We start from the raw sequence: 15,481 nt of genomic DNA, 5'->3' as shown, positions 1-15,481 counted from the left end.
TATGTTAATTATCTATACCACATGGTAAAACTTCATATTTATTTGTGTCTTGAAAATTTGCAAGACCAACATCCTCACTGTGTTCAATTACTCATTCTTTCGCAAAAGAATACTATCAAGGATATCCTTTTTATTATTGTCAAATTACGGTGATCACTTTATCTTTTCTTATCATGACAATTTCATATTTAGCTACTTTAATTATATCTTGATATTCAAGAAATTAATTTCACAATCAACAAATATATGAAATCATACATCATGTCTCTTTCACCAAGTAAGTTGTTGTAAAGAGGTCTCAAATCCCTTGGTGAAACTAGACAACATATTTTCTATTTGTCATAGCTTCTTTTCAAAGTCAATACATGAATTCATAGTCAAATAACATTATTTTTCTTAACACACCATATATATACAAGGGTGTAACATATATAGTCATATTAGAGGACCATCAATTATTTCAATCAAGTGACTATAAAATTACACATTTATTCACCCTTCACCATGAACATTATCAATTATTTTCTGACTATAATTAAAACCATGCCCATCACCTAAATGCGTAGAATAACATTCATATTGCTATTTCCATACTTATGAGAGTAAATTTCAAAATTTACTATATCTTAAAATTTTATAAAACCACGAGATTATAGATCATATCCAAGTTATATATAAAAAATCACATGCACCATCGTAAATATGCACTGTATGATCTCGATTTCAAATATATGATTATCACATTATATATTCTCACTAGAAGATTTCATACCAGAATAGCGATTTTATTATATAAGCCAATGTATTCCCCTATTCTACATTGATTAGAACAATTAACCATGCATGCATAGGATCTATTTCATTTCTAGTCAAAACCACTTTTAGTCTAAACTTTATAACATAGAATAAAAAATGTGCAATCATATATAAAACTCATTTAGCTTATGATTGTTTAACAGAAAAAAAAAACAACCAAAATTATTTATATTATATGATCATCTACAAACTTTCATTTTTAGCAATGAAAATAATGTTTCATTAGAATCATCCAAATGCTAGTTACTAATATCATGATTTAAATAAACAAATAAATTTATATATCAAATTAAATATATATCATAAAAAATAAAGAACAGTTTTGTACTAACGTGGCACTATTTGGTGACGTTACGACGTGGAAGAACTGACGTTACGACGTCAACCCTAAAATTTTAAAACTTTGCAATTTGATCTTATTTCATGCTCGGGTCAACAAAAGAGCTTTCATCAGCTCGATCAAGGCTCAAATTTAATTATGTATTATAATGTAAATGTGTATATGACATGTTTATATGATTGGATGATTAATTTGTTGGAAAAACGAGTTTGAAAAACGCAGAGGAAAATAAATTTAGGAAAAACCAAAGTTTTAAATTTTTTTCCAAAACAAGATCTTGGTTGTGATATCTAAAGTAATAAACACTTAATTAAAATTGTACATTTTCGATTTTTGATTCGTTTAGGATGATCTCTTCGACGAGTAGTCTTCTCCGCTATCCTCAAGCTCACGTGTGGGCTCACTTCGAATCAGAAAATATTTCACAAAAATTACCAGTGTGGTAATTTTGCAATTTCTCTAAACTTTTTGGTTAAGTTGTAGATCAGAAAAATATCTCTAGAAATTTTCTGGAATTGTCTCTTCAGATAATTTTCTCTCTACAACTTTCTTTTAAATTCAAGTGTGTGTAAATAATAACCCAAGGCTCTCTTTGTATAGGGAAATTTAGAGCGTTCAACTATGATTAAGCTTAATCACTTTAATATTAAATTAATATAATAAATATTAGATTAAAATTAATATTAAATTTTATTAAAATAATAGAATGTTTATCTACAAGATAAACATTAAATTAAATTAAATTAAATATTAAGATAATCACTTTAATATTAAACTAATAAAATACTTTAAAGATAAATATTAAATTAAATTTCATATTAAACTATTAAAATAATATTATTTTTGGAATAATTAATCTGAAATCAAATTCTCTAGTAGAGTCTCAGTAGGAGTGTAACTCTTCCACCGCTCAACCACCGACGACCAACCACTGTTGGCCACCAGGATGTCACCATTGCAGCCACCGGCACCGCCGTGTCTGGTGATGCAGGTGCGACACCCTTACGGCACCCCGAGCTGGTTTGGCTACTGTTGATTCGATCTGGGTCAATGATGACCTGACCGGTTCGATCTAGTCATCTGTTGGACCGTCGGCCCAGTTTCACATACTGGCTCGATTCGACTAGTTTTTGGGTCTTGGTCTCAATTTTGGGATCCCAGACCCAATTTATGATCTCGCATCTAATTTTCAAGTTTAATTACCTATTAGGCCAATTGTTTGACTTTAAAATTAACTTCCAAAAATATCATATTAATTTTAATTGATTTGATTAATTTAATTTTACTTGATCAAAATTAAATTTTCCAAAAATCAGTTAGATTTTCCAAATTAATTTTTCAAGAAAATTCTTCAATCAAATTCTTTAGTTGAATAGTTTTCACAGTTACCTAATTTAATTCCACATTGAATAAACCAAATCAATTAAATTATTCCCAAAGTTGTAGAATTTTCTTCTGATTTAAATGTAGTCTGATGGAGCTTTTATTGAGCTAGCGGGGGGACCAATCAAACATATACAATTAGACTCTAGTGATTGCAATTATGTCTGGAAGCATTGTTCTAATAATTCGCAATTACTTAATCATGGAGTCAGTCCACAAGAGGTACCATGATTAAAAACACATTATTGTATACTCTTTATGAAAGCAATTCATCCAACTGCTTTGTCCAATGACATCGTCATGTGTGTGTTACCCTCATATGATATCATTGATTCCTTTGAGTTAAATTCATTCACTTAATACAATCCTATTTTATTTCATTGTCACTATTGTGTTTTCTTAATGATTAATATGATCACTATCAACAAATGACAGTGATAAATTGCTCGTTTGAGAACCAACAACTCGTGGCCACGTTCCATATTTATCAATCCACACAATGCCAATGAGAGGATATCATTAACTCTTTAATTAAGTTATGAATTTCAATGTTGCTAGTGAAGTCATGTCATACACAAGTCATGTACTCAACATATTGGCTATGGGCTCGATCATATTTAGAGTATAAGCCTCCACTTATATCAAAGCACATGAGTTATATACGCATGATCAGTGACTAACTCAGGATTTAGGTAAATCACACAATGAATGTTATAAGTGAATTAATTCACAAACAGATTCAGAATTAATTTATCTTGGGTCCAGTCCAATGTATCATTCTACCAATGAATACATTTATGTCTTTACTCGTGGAGTCAACTGCTCCGGTAACTAAGACTATCTATCTCCTAAATTGGAATTGTAGGCGACATAATAATCCTTCTCAATATTTGAATCAAATGCTCACTTTGGTTCTTTCACGGGATTACGGACTCATTTAGATTATCTATTGAAGTAAGTTATTTTTCTCGCAATGTAAACGTTCTTTACAATGCCACTTATCTTTGGCTTGAATTTTAGGCAATCAATGAGCTAATATTTACTTGTCACAATTTCGCTATGCATGCAAAATATAAAAGACATAAATACAAAAGATATAATAGTGAAATGTGAAATTAACTTTATTTATTTATTGTTCAAATAAATAGAAAATAATTATATGTTTACTACAATATGAACACATTTCCCAACATAAATTACGGTACATTTGATGGTAGTTGCTCCGACAACATTTGTAGCATCCTGTAACTTGAACTCAACGACTGGGTCGGGCGAGGGGTGTTACACATTTGATTTTTTTTGTCAAGTAATTGATGCATGAGACACCCACATCTTTTGTATAATGCAATTTAATAAACACATAACAATTGAAATCTTATTCATGTAATAAGAGTAAAACAATAATTTTGATATACCTTTTCTTGTGATAAAGATTTCTTCTAAATCAAAATTTGACAAGATCATTGGCCTTTATGCAACCACATTTGCCGACATCCATCCTCATAGTACCATGTTTGTAGTGGCATGTGAATGCACAATAAACAAACAAGCCTTCTTTAATTTCACATAAATTGCGAAAATAAAGCCTTAAAATTGTTGATGCGTGGGAATAAAAATAAACTTATGAGAAATTAACGAAGGCTTAAGGTGCGTATCAATGCCACTCTTGTTAAGGTTCTATTTACCCTCACCTATATTATTTTAGTGTGTAAAAGAGCTACTGGCAAATAAACCTCGATGATACAATGAAACCTAATGACTATCTACGTTTTACATTGACGAAAATAGTCTACTGAGTATCGAGCGGAGCAGAGCAATGATATCAATTTCTACAAAGAATTTCTACAATAATTCTTTATAGAATAATCTAGAAATATAAAAAATGGTGGGAGAATAGAAAGAAACATTTGATGTATTTTCTGGTGTGTCAGACAAATGAAATTTGGCTCTTACTTATAGTAGTTCTGATGTCTCTTCATATGAACACAACTATCTAAATGGATAGATGATTCATTGTTAATAATAAAGTGATATAATTTTTGAATTTAAAAGACATAATTCACCACTATAAAATGTGATAACTCTTGGTTAATAACCAAATAATATAACTTTTGATTGATTATAATTTTTCATATGCAACAATTGGAACATATTCCAACAAAAATCAAATCTATTTTAATAGTAATGGTGGGCATAAGTTTGTATGAATACATTCGACCCTCATTGGCACCTTGAAATATGAGGAACACAACATCGTGCTGTTATGGAAGGAAGTTGAAATTGGCTTTTTTGTATTAGCACACCAGTTGTTACGAGAAGGCGACAGTTCCCCGTGCAAAGGCATTCGCTCATCGTTCCGAGTCCACAATGATAATAAACCATATGACATTTCTGAAGCCTGTCAAAGAAAACAGTATATATATATATTTGTGCGGATAAGATTTAGGCGAGACCTCCCCCAGGCCCAGGTGATGGCGTTTTATACTGTCCAGGTGAGGTGTTTTCATCTTCAAGTCAACCTAGATTGGAGCATACTCTCAGTTGCTTCCAGGTAAGACAAATTTGGAGTCAACCCATACTCCTCACATTAATTAGTAGAATAAAATTGTTGAAAAATGAAAAATAAAACAATATAAATGTTTTATACGGGTAGGAGGAGTTTGAAGGTAAGTAGGATGTGTTTGGAGGTGTTCAAATAATCCCAGCATTATGGTTGATTCTGACTCGATTGTGAATAGAGCATGGGTTCTGGGAGAAGTTTTTAAAGCTATTGATCATTTGGTGGTTGGTATAAAGACTGTCCTTTGTAGATCAACAATTCATTAAATGTTAATATATCAAACATTTAAAAAATAAAAAACTTTTATATATCAAACATAGGTTCATTAAATTGTTGAAATAAACCATCTCGCAAACTCACTAATGGGATAGACATATATTTACAATAAATCTAATATTTTTGAAAATTTAATATGTAACGATTAATATATGTAGAATCAAATTCGTGCACAGTCAAAAAAAAATAATTGGTAAATAATTAAGTTGCTTCCTTTACACGACGTGGAACTTTCCCAAGCCCTCTCCACTTTTCTACCAGTAAAGTGGCTCCTAAATCGTTTTCACATTTCCCTGATTTTCTAAAGGGTTTTATTACTATATTGGCTCCTAATTTATATCAAAATTTCTAAAGTGATCCTAAACTATTTATTTTTATCAAAAGTAAATTATCAATTTTATCTAAAAAGTGTTTGACCTCTTACAATAATATGCCACATGTTGGTATTAATTTTAAGGCTGAACTACAAAATTACCCCCAAAATTATGTTGCTTTTTCACTTAGGTACTTAAATTTTTTTTTTGTTAAAAGTGATATCTAAACTATAAACTGAATTTCATTTTACCCAAAAAGTATATGACATTCAACAAGAATATTTCATTTATCATGTTCTTATTGGTTTATATATACGAAATCGATAAAAAAACTTTAAATACTTAAGTAAAAGGGATCAATCTGAAAATTTTATTATAATTTAGGGGTCAATTTTATGAATAAAACATTTCCTAAAGTCTCACTCAGCTCCACATATACACATAAATAATATACTTAAAAATAAAAATCCCAGTAAGACAGTCAAAAGGAAGCAAAAGAGAAAAAAAAAAAGAAAAAAAAAGAAAAAGAAAAAACCTCTTCTCAGCTTTCGTCTCTATCGTTCTTTGCTTATCTCAACAATCAAACAAAAATCAACTCCAAAAGAGAAAAAAAAAATCAAATCAAATCGCTTGATCTTTTCGTGTTCAAGTTTCTAGTCATGGCGGATCGCGCGTCCTACAGTTTGGCTCCTCGATTAGGTTAGCTTTCTGCCGGTCTCTTTCACCTACTTTTTAGAAAAGAAATATTTATATACAATATATTTGTTTAGATTTCCGTACCTTTTCCACGCGTTTTTAGTCTCAAATTTGCGCGTAGTTCTGTAATTCTCATTAGTGTTAATTTTACATTGATCCGTTTTAGGATTGTGTTTGTTTTATGGGGGTTTAAGCCTAGGGATGATAATTGAATTCTATTTACTGAGAAAAATGGAGTTTGAGTATAGAGATATAACTTAATTTGATTACTGAGACTGGGAGGGAGGAATTGTTAATTGTTAGCTTTGAAGAACTTATTATCATATCGGGAAATAGATGATTTAGGGTTTGATTGTCCAGTGATAGAATTAACGATGATTTGAGCTTTCTTCTGCTTGCATTGAAGAGTAGAATGCATTTTCATATTGATAACTTTGGTTTTGAAGTAAGAACACTTTGTATAACTTTACAAAGCTTTAAAGAGATATGGTAGTTTAGATTTCCATACTATATCAATGCTTTTTTAATCTCAAATTTGTGCGTAATTCCTTTATTGTCATTAGTGTTAATTTTATATTGATCCGCTTTAGGATTGTGTTTGTTTTAGTGGATGATTTACAACTGAAGTCTAGATATATAACTTAATTTGATTACTGAGATTGGGTGCAAGAAATTGTTAAATTGTTAGCATTGAAGGACTTAATATCATATGGGAAAATCGACGATTTAGTGTTTGATTGTCAGATGATAGAATTAATGATGATTTAAGCTTTCTTCTGCTTGCATTGAAGAGTAGAATGTATTTTCAAATCAATTAACTTTGGTTTTGAAGTAAGAGCACATTTTATAACTTTAGAAAGCTTTGAAGAGATAATGCTAAAAAACTCTTATCAAATAGGCTTAATGAATTAGAGATTATGCCTGGGTTCTGGATTGTTTCTGGTAATTTATATCAATTAATACAGCAATTCATGCCTTGATAATCTGCTGTAAACACAGGAAGGTAAGCTTGTGACCTTAGGTTATGCAGACAGAAGCATTTGCATTATGAACAGTTTGCAGTTTTATCTCTCTTTAAGCACTTGGAATGCTCCAATGTAAAATTAACAGTTGGATAACAAATAAAATTTTGCTTGGTTTGAGTTAGAGCATCTTTCATTATCCAACTTTCTTGAGTTTTTGAGAGTGGAATATAGGTAAGGAATGTTATTTAATGATAATACAGATGAAGCTTTTTGCTAAAATAGGTCTCTCTGTCTCTTGGAATACAAATGAAGATTTTTGCTAAAATAGGTCTGTCTCTTGGACAGGTGTGAACTCTTAATATGGATTAAGTTTTTCATGGTTTATTTCTCCATGTCATGTGTTTGCTTGTGCCAATGAATCTTTTACTAATTATATTTTGTTTCCTGATTTGTAGATATTGAACAGATTTTACTAGAAGCGCAACATAGATGGTTAAGACCTGCTGAAATTTGTGAAATTCTTTGTAATTATCAGAAGTTCCATATTACGTCAGAGCCTCCTACTAGACCTCCAAGTATGAACATTAATGTTTATTGTGGATAATCATAATTATATTATGATTACTAAGTGCTTGGTAAAAGCATACAAGAATAATAATTTCAGAAGTATATTAATGTTGTTCTGTTGTCAGCTTTGGTTGTTGCTTGCCTTTTTTCCTTTTATTTTTTTATAGATATATATTTTTGCTTTCTTATACTTTACAGTCCTAAAAACCTTCTTTTGTTTAATCATGAAAGGTGCACAGAAATGCTTTAAACATGGACGTTATCATCGTGAAAGTTTATTTATTTATTTTATAAATGAAGTTATGGTTGATTTTAGGGTTAAACAACCAGACATTGACATGAACTTAAACTTTTCAGGTGGTTCACTCTTTCTTTTTGATCGAAAGGTGTTAAGATACTTTAGGAAGGATGGACATAATTGGAGGAAGAAAAAAGATGGAAAGACTGTGAAGGAAGCTCATGAGAAGCTGAAGGTAAGTATTGCAACAATAGAAATATGAAGTTTTCTTCAATGCAGCCATATAATTTTATCAATTCAGGAAGTCTTTATCAGTGATTCTCTTATCGATCGGAAATTTCACCTAAGAGTAACTTCTTTAAAGCAATTTTAGGTTGGAAGCGTTGATAAGTTGCATTGCTACTATGCCCATGGAGAAGAGAATGAGAACTTTCAGAGGCGCAGCTATTGGATGCTTGAACCGTATGGGTTAATATATATGATATATTTTTGTGGTTAATGATAGGGATGTTCATGTTCCTATAGCTGCATGCTTTCTTTATTTTGTTTTTTTCTTTATTACAATTAATTATATTTCGCTTTGCAGCTATGTGCTAGTACCATAGTGCTTAGAAGGGTACTTCCATGGATCCCAGATATGGGGGCATAAAGTAATATCAAATTAACTGTGTTCAATAATTTGTTTATGCCTGGGCCTTATTTCCCATGTAATACATGTCAGATTTCCATAGAAACCTCTACTGGTTGTCAATGCGGGAATTTGTGTAACAGATATTCATCTTGTCTAGAGTCTGTCACAATGATTGTTGCATAATCTTTGCTTACATTGACTTGTAAAGCAAGTTGGGAAGTCAATATTTGAATTGCTTTATCAGATTTTTTGGCCTGAGAAATTTACAATCAATACTTTATTAGCAAATAATGCAACTTTACTCTGAGTTCTGCGATATATGGAACCCTCCTAGGACTATTGGCAGTCTGATTTCTTTGAACTCTTATTTTTCAAATAATAGTACTTTTTTTTGGTTGGGGTGGGCTGGGTATTTGGAAATTTATAGTCTCTAAGCCTTGTTAATTTTGGTTTGAATGGTTTTGTTGCTATTGTAGGGATTTGATGCACATAGTTTTTGTGCACTACTTGGAAGTTAAGGTAATTGCTCTTTTCTTTTATTAATTCTGATTGATTATCACAAAAGTTGTTAATTTAGTGACAAATTGATTTCGACTAGACCACTCTTAAGCTCCTTTGAATGGTCAATCGTTCCTCATGTTACCTTTATTCAGATCAGACATTATTGGTTACTTTCCTTCAGGGTAGTAGAACAATTGGAGGCATAAGAGAGAATAGTGATTTATCAAACTCCCAAACTAGCAGTCTTTTGACTTCTAGCAATTCTGTTACTCATGCAAAAGAACCTTCTGCCCATGCGAATTCAGCATGTTCAATAACGAGTTTAACTTCCTTATATGAAGACGCTGATTCTGGTAAATTTTTTTTCCTGTGCTGTCATATTCATATCCTTCTGCCAAAATAGTGTAATGGTATTAAGTTGCCATATGTCCTCTCTCATTATGCATGCAAACTCAATGCAACTTATGTGAGATATCATGCAGAGGATAGTTGCCAAGCAAGTTCTAGAGTCTGTACATCGCCCCAAATAGGAAATGCTACTGTGATGGACAAGTTGGATCCTGGCTTTTTAAATCATTATTCTCCACACCCCATTCAAGGTAAGCATTGTTTTTTATGATTTTGTTTTTATCAGGCTGCTTCTGTTAATTGCTTTATGCATCAAACTTGAAACTCTTACAATATGAACATGAAGGCCAGTCATCAATTCCTGGAGTAACTGAAGTTTCACATCTTCATGGAGATAGAACCGGGGATACTAATTACGGCTCTTGCATTAGTGAAGCTCAAAGAACACTTGGTTTGACATCGTGGGAACAGGGCTTGGAGCCATATGTGCCTGTATATGCTGATGCATTTTCTAATGCTTCACTGACTTCCACTCAACCTGATACTATTAGCATCAGCCTGCAACAAGAAACCATGATGAAAGGCAAGCTATTAGCTGTCGAGAGTGCTGGCGGGGAGTTTGGAAATCCTTTGCCTACACAACCACATTGGCAGGTATTCTTGGTAGTTGCATTTTGTAGGCCTAAATCATTTAATTTCTATGTCATGCTCATAAATTTGAGATTGAGACTTTAAGATTGATATTTACTCTTAAAAGTGTACTATTTGTAATAATTTATTTTTTTCTGTATATTATCTATTATATTATGTAGAAATTGTGTGAGGCTAAATGCTGAATTTTTAAATGCATGTGGTTTCTTTATAATTTCTAATGCTAAATGTTTTATCTAATTTTGAACTAATGCCAGAAACTGGTATTCTTTTCACTTTCCTTTCTTTATTAAGCATACAGAATTGAATCGTGTCAGAGTTTATTGAAACTTAGACAGTTACAGAGAACTGTCAACTTTTGAGTTTTTTTCTGATGTGTAATGCCTAAAGGATTGATTACAAGTAATAACAAGAGTATGTAGTCAGAAAATATCAAAAATTTAACCAAACTTCTCTTAATAGATTGGTTTTCTCTTTCTGTACTTTTGATGTTTGGTCTTATTTGGATCTTTTGTCGAAATCATGATTTATAGATGTTCTAATTCAAGTACATCTTTCAGACTCCTTTGGCTGACAATGCCTTAGAGCTGCCTAAATGGTCCATGGGTCCATCTTCAAATTTTGATTTGCCGTTTGATTCTAAGTTATTTGAGCAAAATGCTCATGAATTTCAAAACTTCTCTTAATAGATTGGTTTTCTCTTTCTGTACTTTTGATGTTTGGTCTTATTTGGATCTTTTGTCGAAATCATGATTTATAGATGTTCTAATTCAAGTACATCTTTCAGACTCCTTTGGCTGACAATGCCTTAGAGCTGCCTAAATGGTCCATGGATCCATCTTCAAATTTTGATTTGCCGTTTGATTCTAAGTTATTTGAGCAAAATGCTCATGAATTTCAAAACACTTTTGAGGAATTTTCCGGCCATGGTGTTTTCAACGACCAGCCTCTGCATAAAAACCTTCAAATGCAGATTATCAATGCAGATTCCCATTCTGTCATGAGAACATATCCTGATAATGATATGCATTTGGATGGAAATGTCAACTATGCTTTATCTCTGAAAAAATCATTACTTGATGGTGAAGAAAGCTTGAAGAAAGTTGACAGTTTTTCACGATGGGTTACTAAAGAACTTGGAGAAGTAGATAATCTGCAGATGCAATCCTCATCTGGTATTGCCTGGAGCACTGTTGAGTGTGGAAATGTATCGGATGATGCTTCTTTGAGCCCTTCTCTCTCCCATGACCAACTCTTCAGCATAGTTGATTTTTCACCAAAGTGGGCTTACATAGACTTAGAAACTGAGGTATTAAATTTTTTGTGGAATCTGTAAAGTTAAGTTTCTGCTGCAACTATCATAATGAAGATTTTAGTTATCTACTTGCTTATTCTCTTGGCCTTTTCCTACCTGCTTTCTTACTGAAAATCGATAATTTGTCATGTTTTTATTTCTTGTGCATTCTTCAACTTTACTGATTATGCCCTGGTACTTATTTGTGTGCATAGCCTTAACATGTTAATTGCTTGAAGTTCTCAATGGTTTCATTTAATAATGTTTTAAATCTCTTTCTCTTAGGTTTAATTGTTACACAGACACATATATGTATGTGTATTACACAAGCACATATTGTTATCTTTAAATGTCTATTCAGCTTTTGAGTTTTTTTATTTCTTGTGTTTTCCGTTTCTTATTTTCTTCATAATGAAACAGGTGTTGATTATTGGAACATATTTGAGGAGGCAAGAGCAAGTAGCAAAATATAACTGGTCATGTATGTTTGGGGAAGTGGAGGTTTCAGCTGAGGTCATTGCAGATGGCATTCTTTCTTGTTATGCTCCACCTCACAGTGTTGGGCAAGTCCCTTTTTATGTTACGTGTTCCAACAGGTTAGCTTGTAGCGAAGTCCGAGAATTTGACTATCGAGCAGGATTCACTAAAGATATAAACATTTTGGATATCTATGATATTGCTTCAAGAGAAATGCTGATGCGATTCGAGAGGTTACTTTCTCTGAAATCTTCCAATTATCCTAATCATCATTCTGAAGGTGTTAGGGAGAAGCGAGACTTAATTACTAAAATTATATCAATGAGAGAGGAAGAGGAATGCCACCGGATTGTAGATCCCTCATCTGATAAGGATGTGTCTCAACATAAAGAAAAGGACTGCCTCCTTCAGAAATTGATGAAAGAGAAGTTGTACTCATGGCTACTTCACAAAATAATGGAAGATGGTAAGGGGCCGAATGTATTAGATGAGAAGGGTCAAGGTGTACTACACTTAGCTGCTGCACTTGGTTACGATTGGGCAATAAAACCTACTGTTACTGCTGGAGTTAGTATAAATTTTCGTGATGCAAATGGATGGACTGCATTGCACTGGGCTGCTTTCTGTGGCAGGCAAGGACCTCTAAACTAGTTTCTGTTATATGCACCTAGAGTTTTCAATTTATAATCTGTCAAATTTCTCACTGAATTGGCAGTAATTTGAATATGTACTTTGGTTATGAAATCATTTGGCAACATCCTAGGTGTAAATAGTAGCATTAATTTCTTGGATTTTGACAAGTAAATGCTGTATTAGGTGCAAAACTTATGTGGCTTTGTTGTGTGTTCAAATCTTTTTTGCAAAATTCAGAGAGCAAACAGTTGCTATTCTAGTGTCCCTGGGAGCAGCGGCGGGAGCCGTTACAGACCCCACTCCAGAATTTCCTTTGGGCAGACCTCCTGCAGACTTGGCTTCTGGCAATGGGCACAAAGGAATTTCTGGTTTTCTTGCTGAATCTTCCTTGACTAGTTTCCTTTCTAATCTCACAATGAATGATCAAAAGGAAGCTGTACAAACAGTTTCAGACCGAATAGCAACTCCTGTATTTGATAGTGATGACATACTGTCATTGAAAGACTCACTTACTGCCGTATGCAATGCCACACAAGCTGCCGATCGTATACATCAAATGTTCAGGATGCAATCCTTCCAGCGGAAACAATTGAGTGAGTCTGGTGATGGTGTGTCAGATGAGCATGCTATTTCACTTCTAACTGCTAAGGCACGCAGGCCATTGCATATTGATGGGGTGGCTCATGCTGCTGCAACACAAATCCAGAAAAAGTACCGTGGTTGGAAGAAAAGAAAAGAATTCTTATTGATCCGGCAAAGAATTGTCAAAATCCAGGTTTGTTGCTCTGCTTTTGTCTTTGCTGATGGCTTACTTTCTTGGTTGATCTTTTCCTTTATCTTCTCTTAACTTTTTCCCTGGAAAAGGTTTATTTCATAATCTGATGTACGAGGCATTTCCTAGGCAGTTTTTTTTACCCGACTTCTTTAAGAGACAAGAACATAAAAGGGTTTTGGGTCTCTGTTAGTTTAAGGATCTGTTGATGTATTATTTACCTCCGAACTTTTAAGTCTTGAATTTTAATATTTATTTGAAATATTTTATGGTATGAAGGCCCATGTTAGAGGACACCAGGTGAGGAAACAGTATAGAACAATTGTCTGGTCGGTGGGTATTCTGGAGAAAGTTATTCTACGGTGGAGACGTAAAGGAAGTGGTTTGCGAGGATTTCGACGAGATGCAATTACCAAGGAACCTGATCCACAGTGCACGCCCTCGAAAGAGGATGATTATGATTTTCTTAAGGAAGGAAGGAAACAAACTGAGGAAAGGCTGCAAAAGGCACTTACTAGGGTTAAGTCCATGGCTCAGAATCCTGAAGGACGAGGTCAATATCGGAGGCTGCTGACCTTGGTTCAAGGGATTCGTGAGAACAAGGTATATCTTGTTTTCCTTTTATATAAATTTCTACTTTTGCTAAAGTTTATTACTTTTGGCCAATCATTGCAAGTAGGTCTGTCAATTTTGATCTGAACCCGAAACCCTAAACTAATTTAAAATCGATTTGACCATAAAAGTCAACAACTCAAACCTGTCCATCCTAGCTTGAACCCAAACCTGAAATGAAACAAGTAATTTGAAGTGAACCGAACCTAGAATGACTTGAACCCTAAATAGTTTGAACATGCATCCTACCCAAAAAACCAAGCTTCAAGTCCAAATTATCTTTAACCCAAAACAACTTGAGCATGAAATGACCTGAAAATTTTAGAACTCGAATTGACACAATCTAGATTGGTCTAATCCAAAACAAACCTTCTCGCCAATTTGCAGGTCTAATTGCTAGTTTTATAATACCAATTTTATATTCTTCCGATTGTATGCCGTAATTTTGATTGTAAAAAGGTGGTTCAAACAAACTCTGTGCTCACCAGTTCTATTTTTTACCTTGATATTTTATCAAAAGACCGACTATTTTTGAGATATTGTTTTACAGGCTTGTGATATGGTTCTGAGCAGTACAGAAGAAGCAGGTGAGGGTGAAGGAGACGGTGATGAAGACTTTATTGATATCGAGTCTCTTTTAGATGACGAAAATTTCATGTCGATTGCATTCGAATAAGGTCCTTCGAACCTTTGCCCTATCCAAACTGTACAGAAACCGGTACGACAGCTTTCATTGCAGCATTACGAAGGGTTTTAACTTCCGTTGTGTCTGTAAATATAGCCATCTAACGTACATTGATTGTATGTTTGTTTTTAGGTGACGTGTGAAATCCGTTTTTTACTTTTGTTTGTCAGGTTAAATAGTGACTTTAATCCCATATAAATTTCTTAACTCAGAAAAGGGTTAGAGTAGTATTTTATTGGTTGTTTCATGGGAGATTTAGTGTTAAAATCTGTTGAGAGGAAGGGGTTATGAGTGACATTTTAGATATTAATATGTACTTACTGATTCCCTTTGTGTGCTTAATTTCTGTTCAAATCTTTCTTCTCTTCTTTTCTTTTTTGGTTTATTTTCAGATTTTGATCAACCCATTCTATTAAGTATTTTTTATGAATTATTTTATTTTATTTTATTTTTATTTGATGCTAAATTATTTTTTTTAAAAATAATTAGAACCTCATTTGATCAACTAAATGGTTTTATTCTCTTATTGTTCTTTTGTATTTTTAATTTTTTTCATTACTTGATTAGAATCGTTTCCCTCTTATTAATCTCTTCTCTTTTATTTATCTATTTGACGAGGGTAGGATTAGAAGTTACTCGCTATAAGGTAAAAACACAATATTCGTTTCTTCTTATTTTTTTAATTTTAAAAACTCAATTCACTTATTTAATCCATCCATTAC

General features: G+C 32.8%; 1 protein-coding gene across 4 annotated transcripts; it reads left to right on the top strand.

Moving 5' to 3' along the window:
* Positions 1–6,160: 6,160 nt before the first annotated feature.
* On the top strand, positions 6,161–15,101 carry LOC107919847 (calmodulin-binding transcription activator 2). Of its 4 annotated transcripts, none has more exons than XM_016849239.2 (14): positions 6,161–6,388; positions 7,633–7,695; positions 7,806–7,925; positions 8,275–8,390; positions 8,520–8,617; positions 9,263–9,305; positions 9,469–9,640; positions 9,770–9,886; positions 9,982–10,289; positions 11,074–11,595; positions 12,001–12,689; positions 12,928–13,465; positions 13,742–14,065; positions 14,625–15,101. In XM_016849239.2, exons 5-14 carry the CDS (start codon positions 8,607–8,609, stop codon positions 14,748–14,750), a joined length of 2,850 nt encoding a protein of 949 aa, XP_016704728.2. In that variant the 5' UTR covers positions 6,161–6,388; positions 7,633–7,695; positions 7,806–7,925; positions 8,275–8,390; positions 8,520–8,606; the 3' UTR covers positions 14,751–15,101. The 4 variants fall into 4 exon arrangements, with proteins under 4 accessions (XP_016704728.2, XP_016704727.2, XP_040966091.1 ...); XM_041110158.1 differs by having other exon boundaries at positions 6,162–6,388; positions 8,529–8,617; XM_016849238.2 differs by lacking the exon at positions 7,633–7,695 and having other exon boundaries at positions 8,529–8,617.
* Positions 15,102–15,481: the final 380 nt, after the last annotated feature.

Source organism: Gossypium hirsutum, chromosome D13, assembly GCF_007990345.1.
Source record: "Gossypium hirsutum isolate 1008001.06 chromosome D13, Gossypium_hirsutum_v2.1, whole genome shotgun sequence".
Lineage (NCBI taxonomy): Eukaryota > Viridiplantae > Streptophyta > Magnoliopsida > Malvales > Malvaceae > Gossypium > Gossypium hirsutum.
This window is presented reverse-complemented; position numbering and strand designations above follow the sequence as displayed.

Excerpts from the sequence above, each read along its gene's own strand:
- LOC107919847 (XM_016849238.2), top strand. The coding sequence starts at position 6,349 with ATGGCGGATCGCGCGTCCTACAGTTTGGCTCCTCGATTAG. Across the intron at positions 9,306-9,468 it reads TGCACTACTTGGAAGTTAAG|GGTAGTAGAACAATTGGAGG; the intron begins GTAATTGCTCTT and ends ACTTTCCTTCAG. Across the intron at positions 11,596-12,000 it reads ACATAGACTTAGAAACTGAG|GTGTTGATTATTGGAACATA; the intron begins GTATTAAATTTT and ends ATAATGAAACAG.